General features: G+C 56.4%; 1 protein-coding gene across 2 annotated transcripts in view; it reads right to left on the minus strand.

Moving 5' to 3' along the window:
- The window catches only part of SSBP3 (single stranded DNA binding protein 3), a 54,081-nt gene extending 42,758 nt beyond the window's left edge, over window positions 1-11,323 (minus strand). For both annotated transcript variants that reach the window (XM_064719608.1, XM_064719607.1), the window contains exons 1-4: window positions 11,134-11,323; window positions 10,947-11,019; window positions 10,705-10,766; window positions 10,095-10,179 (exon numbers count right to left, since the gene is read on the minus strand). In XM_064719608.1, coding sequence (XP_064575678.1) covers window positions 10,095-10,179; window positions 10,705-10,766; window positions 10,947-11,019; window positions 11,134-11,189 — 276 coding nt within the window. In that variant the 5' untranslated portion in view covers window positions 11,190-11,323. The remainder of the gene's footprint in view (window positions 1-10,094; window positions 10,180-10,704; window positions 10,767-10,946; window positions 11,020-11,133) is intronic.
- Between the last annotated feature and the right edge of the window lie 236 nt (window positions 11,324-11,559).

Consider the following 11,559-nt stretch of genomic DNA (forward strand, 5'->3'; position numbering starts at 1 on the left):
ACAGTGGGGACAGGCAAAATTCATTATCTCTAATAGCCATCCTTATAACCAGATTAAACACAAAGGCAGCAATTCCATATTCCCTGACCCGCCACCGTCCCCATCCCGAGCTGAGGGGAGCTCACACAAACCCCATGGCTGATGTTTATGCATGTGGCCACCTCCATCCCTCCTACCCAGAAAAGACAATACACCCTGGCACATCCCGCTCCAAGGGCTGGGATGAGCCAGGGTGACATCCAGTTGGGGTCACACCTCTCCTGGTGCTCCTCCAGGCAGCTCTAAGGAGATGTTTGGATCCCCTGTGAATGCCTGGAGGTACCAGGAGTAAGGTCCCTGCTACACCAGGAATGCTGTGCTGGAGATGTCTGCTCACAGGATGCAAGCAAAAAGCACTCGGTTGCCAGAGCACAACCAAACAGAGCCCAACCCTCCAGAAACCACCATTGTCAAGTCCCCCATGCTCAGGGGTTTTGTCCTGAAGATGCAGCCAAAGCTTTCACCTCTGGCTGTGAGATCCTCGTGGTGCCAATCACCAGCCAGGGAGCCAGAGCCTGTTATTTTCATCAGAGGATGTTCTCTGTGGGGACCTTCAGCTGCCAGCCAGGAGGAACAAGCCACTGGAGAAAACCTGAGCCTCCTAATGGCTTTTCCTCCAGCAGCAGCAGTGCGAGGGAGGGCAGCTCCTTCTCCAGAAGATGAGCACCAGCGGGGCCAGCTGCTTTCTCCAGTGCTCAGCAGCAACAAGTCAAACTGCTTGGAAAACACTTAAGGTTGGGGGGGAAAGCTTCAAATGGACCAGGCGGGCGACGCACCGCGCTGGAGCAACGGTAAAAGTTAAAATTAATTAGCTGGCAGGATGACAAAGAAGCCATTGTGCAGCACGGTGGAGCAATCCAAGTACAAAGGCTTTATATAAGTCATGTTGAAAACTCCTTGATGACTGCAGGTAAGGACGGACAAGCTGTCAGGACGTGCCACAACACCCTGAAGGGCTCTGGGACAAGCAAGTAAATCTGCTTTGAACGATGAAATGAGCCCTGGGAGCCTCAGCCTGGGCCTTCTCTCCAGCTGAGACTGGCAAAGGTGTGAAGCACCTGGGTGTTATTGGTGCTGTAATACCCAGGATAAAACAAAACCATCTGTTTTGGGGTTTCTACGGAAAACTGCGCTTGAGCTGGGCTAAAGGGACCCATATGCAACGTGAAACAGCGTTTGCTTCCCTGTGAGCTCCCCACCTCCATCCCCAAGCCTATTCCACAAAGCACATCCCTGCCAAAAGCCCCCCTGATGAGAACAAGCATTTCAAAGCGTGGCTGTCCCTGCCCCAAACCAGACCCCAAGAGGGTCTCACAGAACCAGAGCCACCTCCTGGTTCACAGCCTGCACAGGAAGACCCCAAAGTGTTTCCAGCACCAACAGGCAGAGCCAGGTTGGTTCTGTTCCCCAGGGAGGAGCAGGCACTCCCCCAGAGCCACAGGCACAGCGGAGAGGGGCTGAGGCTGTGATGGAAAGTCACTCCAAGCTGCCACCAGCCATGACCCCCGCCACCATTCTGCTGGCAGATGGGCAGGGGGAGGCTGGGTGTGATTTACACCCCATCAGCTGCACAGCACTCCGGCAGAACGGAGCCCAGGGGGAGAAAAGCACCTCTCCCTCCTTGCTGTGAGCAAGGAGGTTCACAGGATCCTGTGGGGGTTCAAGCAGCTTCTGCACTGGAGGCTGCCTCACCCCATGGGGCTTCCCCAAAAAACAGGGTGAGCACCCAGCGAGGGCTGGGCAGAGCAGGAGGGCAAGCAGGAGGATGCTCTGCTGGGCTGGGCAGGGCAGAGGAGCCAAGAGTGATGCAGCACCCTTATCTGCCCACCCCAAACCAGGCAGCTTCGAGGAAGTGCCCTGCCCCCTTCCTCAGCGTGCCCTGCCTTTTTTTCACTTAAAAAAAAAAAAAAGGCAAAAAACACAACCCCAACCAACCAACCCAGAGGCTGAGTTAAAAACACACTGCCTGGGGCAGGAAGCAGCCACCTGCCTGGGGACACAGCTGGGCAATGCCAGCTACCCAAACGGGCATTTCCCACCTTATATTACTAGAAATGGGTAAATCAGCAAAGCCAAGGCCTGGGACACCTTCACAGCAAGACTGCTCTGGAAGGAGGGAGATGCCAGCCAGCCTCTTGCCATGGTGGGCACCAGGCAGTGCTGGACCAGGTGACCCAGGGACAATGCCAGCTGTGTGGGTGGGAGCGGGGACAGAAGGAAATCCATGTCAGGTAGGAGGGACTGGCTGTGGGCTGTTTTACCTGCTGGGAATGCCAAGGGATGCCAGCACCCCAGCTGTGCTGGGCAGGTCATGCTCACCAGCAAGCCAGAGCTGCTGCAGTGCATCCCCCCTGCTTCAGTTTGTAGCCAAAAAATTCCAATTATAGGTGCGAGCCCAGCCTTGAGAGATTGTAAAAAAAAATCCAGCCCAAATCCAGGGAAAATGGGAAGGAAACCCCCCCCACTCCAGACCCTGTTTGAGGCAGGCAGGAGGGGTGGTGAGAGCTCATTTTCACTACAGAAAGCTGCCGCACCCCAGGAGGAGAGGCACCAGATCAAATGTTCAAGGGTTGATGCAGAAACATTAAGGAAAAAAAAATTAAAAAGAAAATGTTAGCTCAAGACACAGCCAGAGGTCTTCCTTTGGACTTTATCTTAAGGCAGCAGGCGCAGCCTCACACATGGACAGACAGACAGACAGGCCAAGCGACCCCCACAGGCTCCCACCCAGCCTGGGGAGCACAAAGTGGAAATCACCTTGCTGAAAAGCACCGGTGGTGGTGGCAAAGGCTATGGAGGAGGAAGAGGAGGGCATTGGATGGCCAGGCACAAAGCACTGCTCTGTCCCACCACTCCAAAACACACAGGCACACGCCCCTCTGCCTTTATCCTCATGTACATCTCAACAGTGCATATTCCACAGATGTAATTGCATATGTATACATTTGTCTTCTGCTTAATTTTGATACTAACAGTCACCATGCATGCCACATTAAGCTCGGGCAGGAGAATGAGCGTTTCTCCTCTTATCACAGAAAAAAAATATATTCATTAAATGCACAAATTCAACACAAAAGAAAAAAGCTGGTTTTACCACACAGAGCTGTGCCCCCATCCAAACCCAAATTTTACCCAAGCCACCCAGGTGCTCTTGCCCTGACTGGCACAGGAGAGTGGTGTCACTGCTCTGGGGATGAGAGGAGGTGGCAGTGGGGTTCCATCACACACAGGCTGTCCCATATTTTGGAAATCCCCCATTGACTGCACAACTGTAGCTTTGAACTCAGCTCCTGGCACTTGTGGCCACGACCAGGAGTTTTGAGAGACCAAAAAAAAAAAACCTAAACCCCAAACCTAGGCAGAGGTGAGGTATTTGTTCGGGCATTTTTGCTGCCTGCCAGCCTGGAGGAAAGCACTGTTTGTGCTCTGCTGAGACCCCAGCCCTGGGTGACCCCCAGGGATCTGCAGGGTGAGGACCGGGAGAGAGAAGATTCTGGGAAATTGGGAGCAATGTGCCTGTGCTGAGGAGAAGCCTCAGCAGAAGTCAGGGAGCCTCTCTGAGTGGGAGGCTGGCAAGGCAGGAGTGTGATGCTCAGGGGATCCAGCCCATGCTGAGTCCTGTGGGCAGATCCCAGTGCCAGCCAGGCTGGACACAAGGCACAGGGCAGATCCCAGTGCTAGCCAGGGATGGACACAAGGCACAGGGCAGATCCCAGCATTAGCCAGGCTGGACACAAGGCACAGGGCACATCCCAGCATTAGCCAGGCTGGACACAAGGCACAGGGCACATCCCAGCATTAGCCAGGCTGGGCACAAGGCACAGGGCACATCCCAGTGCCAGCCAGGCTGGACACAAGGCACAGGGCAGGTCCCAGCACACAAGGTGCTCCAGCTGCTGCATCCCTGCCATCCTCTCTGTTCCCAAGGAAAACCAGGAACCAACGTGGCTGCAGCAGCTCCCCCCGGGGCACCCCCACCAGGGAAGGCTCCGCACAGCCGGGTGCCATTCCCGGTGCCATTCCGGTGGTGCCAGCTCTGCCGTGAGCAGTGAGAGAGGAGCAGCAGCCAGAGCCCTCCGCCCGCTCCCCAGGACCAGCCCCTGGCAGCTGTTTCCAATAGAACCAGGGACAGCTTCACAAGAGAAAAATCGGGAACAAAAGGCAGGAGAAAATCCAAGTTTCCAAGGTAAGGAAGGAAATGATCAGGAGCACAGGAAAGTCCCACTCGTACCCAACAGACGGCGTCCTGACCTAACACCTCCCCACGGCCGGACAGCAGCGCCCGCGCCGGGCTTCCCGGCACGGCACGGCTTGGCACGGCACGGCACGGCGGCCCCTCGCCCCCTTTGTTCCTGCCCAGGGACCCCCGCGGGCGGCCGGGGAGGGCAGGGCCGGAGCTTTGTGCTCCGCCGGAGCCCAGCATCTGCCGGGGGCAGCGCTCCCCCCGCGGCTCCCCGCGCCGGCCGCACCGCGCTCGCCCACGTGGCCGCCGGGGCAGACAATGGGATGGGGATGGGGATGGCGCTGGGGCTGCCGCGCTCGCCGCCACGGCAAGGCCTTCTTCCTCCTCCTCCTCCTCCTCCCCGCAGCGGGCTCGGCCTGCCGCTGGGAGCTGGCCCCTCGCAAGCACTGGTTTTTTTTTTTTTTTTATTAAAAAAAACCACAACCAAAACAAACAAAAAAAACCCAACCAAAACCAAAAAACAGGGAAAAGAAAAAATGCTCGAGTCTGGCTCGCTGCTGCACTCGTGCAAGGCGAGGGCATGCGGACCCGCACACATTGAGATGGGCAGCAGAGCAGCACCCCCATGGGCAGCACCCAGCTCTGGCACAAACCCCCATTTGCCTTCCCATCCTCTAGCAAGACTGGAGAAATCCTCCCTCTCCTCCCATCCCACTCCCGGCTTTTTTGGAGAACCCCCTCCCGGAGCAGAGCCAGAGAAACTTTGCGTGTTCGCACCATTTGTTGATATAAAACCCATCCCCTGCCTTACTTTTGCACAGGCACTCGGGGTGGGGTGGAGGGGGGGAACGTCTGTTTCTATTTGAAACCGTCAAAATTAGCATTCAGTAATTAAAAATCACACCCTTTCTCTTAATAACCTAACCAGCATGATACAATCAGGTTGTGCCAACTCTTTAATCTAATTGACTAATTACAGATTTTAATTTAGTCAGTTACTGAACAACTGTTGACAATTTGTTTTCATTAGGGACAGAACAGGATAAATATTTAGGCTCCCCAGTCAAAGACTAAGACATAAGCTCTGGGCTCTGACCTCGGGTTTCACAATGGAGCCTTCTCCAAGAGCATCACCCGTGGAAAGGTGCTGCTCTGCAGTGCCCTGGTCCTGCTGCTGGGCAGCACGAAGTCTGGAAGCCGAGGTTGCTCTGTCATGACAGCCAGTGCTGTTTAAAATATAATATTAAACAAATCCAACCTTGCATGGTGCTCCAGCACAAACAGGCTTTAAAGGACACCCAGGCTCACCAGTACCATTAACTGGGAGGGAAGGCCGAGCCCAGCGCTGCCAGGAGAGGGAATATCTGGATTTATTTATTTTTGTTGCAATTTTTTTTGTTTTTTTTTGAAGTGATGTGGAGTTTTGCAGCTGCTGCTGGCAGCCTGCCACTCCTGAAGGAAACTCCTCTCTCCGGTTACCTACCAGGGAACCCTGTCCCTGCAGAGTGGAGCTGGATGGAGCCCAGACGGAGCGCAGTCCCACATGGAAACAGGACAGAGCTGTGTGTGCCACCACTGAGCCACATGCCCAGGGCTCAGGCAATGCCTCTGGGGCCACACAAAGCTGTTCCCAAGCCCTGTCCCTGCATTGCACTAAACCTGCCCAAAAACACCTCTTCTTCGACACGACACTGGCTGCACACAACAGGAGAAGCTTTCATGGACCATCGCCACCACAGAGGTCATGGATCAACACTCTCTGTCCCACTCTCACAGTCATGGGTGCCTCAAACAAGGCATTACAACCTTCACTGGTTCTGGAGCAAGAAGAGAGCCTGGCATGGCAGAGCAGACAGTCACAACAAACTCTTCATGCATGAGGAACATCCCTTCCCAGGAGTCCCACCAGGCCATGTCACCTGGCAGTGCACCATGCCATGAGCTGGCCACAGAGACCCTAGGGAGCAGCTGGTGCTGTGACAAGGAAATGCTCCCTGCAGCCCAAAACCACCCAGGCAGTGATGCTGGGATGGGGTGCCTGTCCCACACCTGGATGGGGTGCTATTGGCAGATTCAGCATAGAAGAACCATCCCTGGGACACCCTCAGTCTGTACAGCCAGCAGACCAAAGTTCTTCCAGCCTCTTGGGCTTCACCTTGTTTCCACTGAGCACACTAACTCCAGCAAGCCTGAATTCTCCATCCATCCATCCATCCATCCATCCATCCATCCATCCATCCATCCATCCATCCATCCCCATGAGCTTCAGAACCCCCTGATATCTCTCCAAGGGGGACTTTTCCATACAAAAAGGAGGAGCCCTGGTTATCCCCAACCAAGACAGGAGCCCCCAACACACCATCTTTTCCCACACCAACCACTGCACCTCCAGCAGCAACCACCCCCACTGCTGCAGAGCATCTTTCCAGACCCAAGTTGGAAAGAACTGCAGCAGCTTTCCAAAGTTAAAAACAAAAACAAATAAATCAATGCTTTGCGTTAATGGCAAGTTGAAGCCACAGCTCCGCAGATCTTGTGCTGCAAAGAAAACAGCATTTCCAATGCTCCCAAGTGCAGCTCCTCCTCAGGAAGAAACTGGGGGAAACAAGAGCTAGGGCATGATGAAGTCAAAGTCTTCATCAGCTAAAGGCTATCCTGAGTTTTCTCTCCTGCATGTTGTCATGAGCTGGCTGTGCAGGCAGAGCAATACCACAAAAAAAGTATGTAGCAAACAGTCAACTAGATTTAAGTTCATTTTCTGTAGCTCGAGGCCAAAATCGACTGAAGTGGTTCTGGTGATCAAGTTTTCTGCAATTCCCCTTTCTGTGTATTAGCTCTTTGACAGAAATTCACTGCGGTATTTAAACTGGCAGTCATCACCGCTAACTCAAATTGTATTGGCTTTCACGGCGTTGAAATGCTCAACTGCGAGCAGCCATCGGCCAATTCCCAGATAACGCGGCGGCTGAAATCCCCTGTCATGACCAGAGATCCCCTTGCAAGCTTTGGGAGCGTGCTGGAACGCTGGCCTGCTCGCCACGGGGCTTGGAGGAACACAAATCAATGGCTGAGTTTTAGGGGTTGGTGTTTGTGGGGTTGCTAGCTTGGATAAACTTTTTGGGTACAGGTGGGAGAGGGCGATGAACAACCCTGCAAGAACACAACTCGAGAGTTGTGTTGATGTACAGACATGCCAGAGATGGAAGGGTAGAGCAGAGCAGCATTCCTCCTGCCTGTGTGCCAGGTGAATCCCCACTCCTATCGTTCTTCCTCCAACAAGCACCTTTCTACAAAGTCCCAGAAGGTTTTTGTCCCAGCCTGGGAGAAAAACCTTAGGGGAAAGGTAAAAAGCAGTATTTCCAAGCACTCACAACACTTCAGTTTACAAGGGTCCCCCCAAAAAAAGAGTGGTGGGATTTCTCCTTACTTTCTTAATTTCCTTCCTTGCTTTAATTTCTCACTGAAGATTTAAACACTCAAAACTGGAGGGGGAAATCACCAATTTGTCCTGCTGCTCCTAACAGTTTTCATACAGTTATGCTGGAAAATAAAGTGGAAATGACACACCATGTAAATCCCACCCTGTTAATGAGGAGAACTGCTCCCCCTTCCCAAAAGATTTGGGTCCCAGGTAAGAACCTCTCCAGTGCTGGTTTTGGGAAAATGACATGCCAGGCTCCCAAAGCACCCCCTCTTTCTGTCCTTACAGCAGCACAGTATCAGGGTTAACACACACCATATTTTGGGCAAACACCAAGCAGGACACACAGAGTTTGCCCGTTGCTGGCCAAGTGTAAACACAATGCTCTACAAACCTGGGGCAAGACACAGACTGGGATATTTTTAACCACAACCACCACATGAAGCAATTCATGACTCACTGATCCAGCCCCATTTGGGGCTCATATCCCATTTTAGCTGCCATGCACTGCTGATGGCTCGCTGGGTTTGCTCTTTGACACTGCCCACCATGCTCACCTGCCCAGGAGCTGGAGAGGAACAAGGCTCTATTCACACTCCCACGGTTATCATTCTGCTCTTTGGTCAATATTTAAGTTTTGGCCAGGTAGGTCCCTGCCCTGTAAAGTACACGCCGTGCCAGGAAAACACCACTCCTCAGAGAGGGACTGCACCCTGAGCATCCGTCAGCAGCCACCCCACGGAGAGGCACAAGCCCTGTCTTGGGGGCCAAAACATTGCCTGGGGACACCAACCCAGTGCCACCAAGCCAAAGCACAGGGCAGTGAGAATCTCAGGAGTTACCCAAAAGGTAAAGCACTTGGGGCTCTCAGAAAACCGCTTTACACTGAGAATTAAAAACAATCAGGATTGTGTCTATTTACTGTAAGCTTAAAGCAACGTGTATTAAAGAAGTTTATGCGAATCATCTAATGCACTCAGGCCTATTGTTAGAATTATTACCAAGCTAAAAAAAGATTAATTTCTCTAAATACACTAAATCCTCAGACACGATGAGGAGGCTGCTGCGGATGGAGCATTACCAGGTCTTGCTTGCTAATGTCATCTTCACCTGTGGCTCTGCTGCCCAAAGATCTACCTTTGCCTTGCTCCTGATGACCCCACTGTCCCATCTGGGCTCCCAAATCCCCCACAGTTTGCCCCAAAACATCCAGGAAGCGAGCAGAAGCCAACAACTGCCAGACATGCTGCTGGTTATCAGCTCTGACCCCTGGTTCAGGAGTTCACCATCTTAATCCGACCCAGTGAAAACAAGCGATGCAGACAGTGGCCGCAGGGATGGACAGACAGACAGACAAACTCCACTAGCAAATACCCAGACACACTTCTCCCAGACCCAGCGGGGTGGGAAGAGACAAGAGGCAGCTGAGCAGCCAGCTCTGGCACTGCCCATGCCCCAGGGTGGTTGCTGTGCCCAGTGCCAGCGTGTGAGAGCCGCGGAGGTCCCCGAGACGCTCGCCTGGCACCGCTCGCCAGCAAACCCTCACACATCCCCAGCCAGGCATGTCCAGGCAACCAGAAACTTGGGAAGGGAGCAAAAATGGTTTCCATACCATAGTCTCCCCGGAGCAGACAAAACCAGCTCCTGCTATGAGGTTTAAAGGCGCTTGACTGGGGTCCAAGCCCGCAGCCAGGTGACTAATCCTTTGATGCACATTCCTCCCAACGCTGCGGACGCGGGACGGGAGTGGGCAGCCCACCCATGGCCCATGGGGCAGGCATGCCATGCACCCATGGCAAGGGGGATCCTTGGGGACACACCTCAGACCCAAGCATGCCACCATCCATCCCTGGGTCATGCTGCCACCTCTGCAGAGAGCAACCCAAACCATGGAGAGCAAGATGCACAACGACCAACCAACCAACCAACCAACGGGGGTCTGCAACCCCAGCTCCAACAAGACAACACCTCTCCCCTGCTGGGATCAAGGGAGGACTCAGGAAACCAAGGGAGCCCCCAGCCTTGCCAAAGGCAGGGAGATATTAACTGGGGCATTCAACAGCGGTTTGGGGAATTCCCCCTTCTCCTCCCCACCAAAATCCAACCCCCGCCCATCCTGCAAGGTGCCCTCAGCATCAAACATCTCACCACCACAGTGTCCTCAGCATGAAATATCTTGCCATCGACCCTCTATAAACGCTTTGTTGTCCATTGCTATGCAAAACTTCTTAATTCTACCACTAGCCCGAATGCCTTTAAGTGCTTAAGATAAGTATCTGAGCTCATTTACATAATTGCAACATTATGAAATACTGTTCAGTCAAATCAGAACATTGCTGGTTAAAAAAAAACCCCATGCTTTTTGCCAGTCGGTTACGTTAGGTTGGCTCTCAGTGCGCCGGAGCTCCCCAACGCCGTAATTACCGCGAGGATTAGAAACTTGTTACTCACGTAGTCATGAAAGGCTTTGGCTTCACTCGAATGTTCACAAGTGTCTCGCCTTTCGGGAGCTGCGCAGTACAGGTCCCAAAACACGCTGCACGGCAGGGAGAGACGGGAGAACAGCAGTTACTCATCGGGGATCGGGCACCCAGGTCAGCGCAGGTGAGCGGCTTCGCTGGGCTGGCACCACAGCTGGATCCAGCTGTGCATCCCAGCTTTACACTGCCGGGACCTGGCTCAGGAGCGGGGATGCTGGGTGCTTGAGGGAGCAAAAGTAGCCTTCAAGAGGCAGCGCCTCGGAGGGATAACCCCCGTGAGAGTTCAGACACTTCTCGCAGCCCCGCAGCCGCCCAGCCCTGCTCCCCTGGGCGCCCCAGCGGCACCGGCACAGCCCGGTGCCTGCGGCTGGCCCGGCAGCTCTCCAGCGGGAGCCCTGCCCGCCGCTCCCGCGGGGCCAGGGGTGGCTCCGCCGCGCCTCGACGCCCGCGGGGAGCGGGAGCCGGGGCGGTTCGGGGCTCGCCGCCGCTGCTGACTCACGCCACTACCGGGGCTGCACCCCGCGGGGCCCCGCGCCCCCGGGGGGCTGCTCCCACCCGCCACGGGACACCCCCGCACTTACCACCACCAGGAGTGCAGGAAGCCGGGGGGCTCGCCCAGCGTGATGTTCTTCTCCCACCGGATCTGCGGGCGAGAGGAAGACGGCGGGGGGTGGGTTGGGGGGGGGCGGCGCGGGCGGGGGGTGGTCGCGGGTGGGCGTGGGCCCCCACGCGCGGCGACCCCCCGGCGCCGCCGCCGCCCCGCGCAAGATGGAGGGCGGGCGTGCGGCGGCGCACAAAGGGCGCGGGGGGCGGCGGGGCTCACCTCGGACAGGAAGGTCTGCGCAGACTTCTGGGCGCCGACGTGCAGCAGGTACTCGTAGACGTACAGCGCCAGCCTGCAACAGCCGAGCGCCGGGTCGGAGGAGGAAGAGGCGCCCCGCTCCCGCCCCGCACAAAGCCGCCCGCCGCCACCGCCGCCCCGCTCCCCCCGCCGCCGCCGCCGCTCTTACTTCTCCCGCGCCTGCCCGTCCGAGGGCACCGCCGAGCCCTTCCCTTTGGCGAACATGGTCCGCGCCGAGGAGGAGGGGGGCGGCCGCCGAGAGCCGCCGCTGCCGCCGGAGCCGCTGCGCCCGCCGCCGAGGGAGCGCCGGGGGCTGTCAGAGCGCCGGCCGCCGCCGCGCCCCCATCGCCCCGCGCCCGCCGCCGCTCGCTGCGCCCAACGCGCCGCTGGCCGCGCACCCGAACGTGGCCGCGCCGGGCGCCGCCCCCGCCGCCGACGGGCGCCCGCTGCCGCCAATCACCGCCCGGCGGGGGCGGGGCCTCCCCGCGCCACGCCCCGCTCCGGAGGCGGCGGGCGGCCTCCCGCGGCGGGCAGGGAGGGCGGGCGGCGGCGGCGTGCGGTCCTAGAGCGCGCCCGGCTCGGCCCGCGGGCGGCG

This window comes from Zonotrichia leucophrys, chromosome 8 (genome assembly GCF_028769735.1).
Source record: "Zonotrichia leucophrys gambelii isolate GWCS_2022_RI chromosome 8, RI_Zleu_2.0, whole genome shotgun sequence".
Classification (NCBI taxonomy): domain Eukaryota; kingdom Metazoa; phylum Chordata; class Aves; order Passeriformes; family Passerellidae; genus Zonotrichia; species Zonotrichia leucophrys.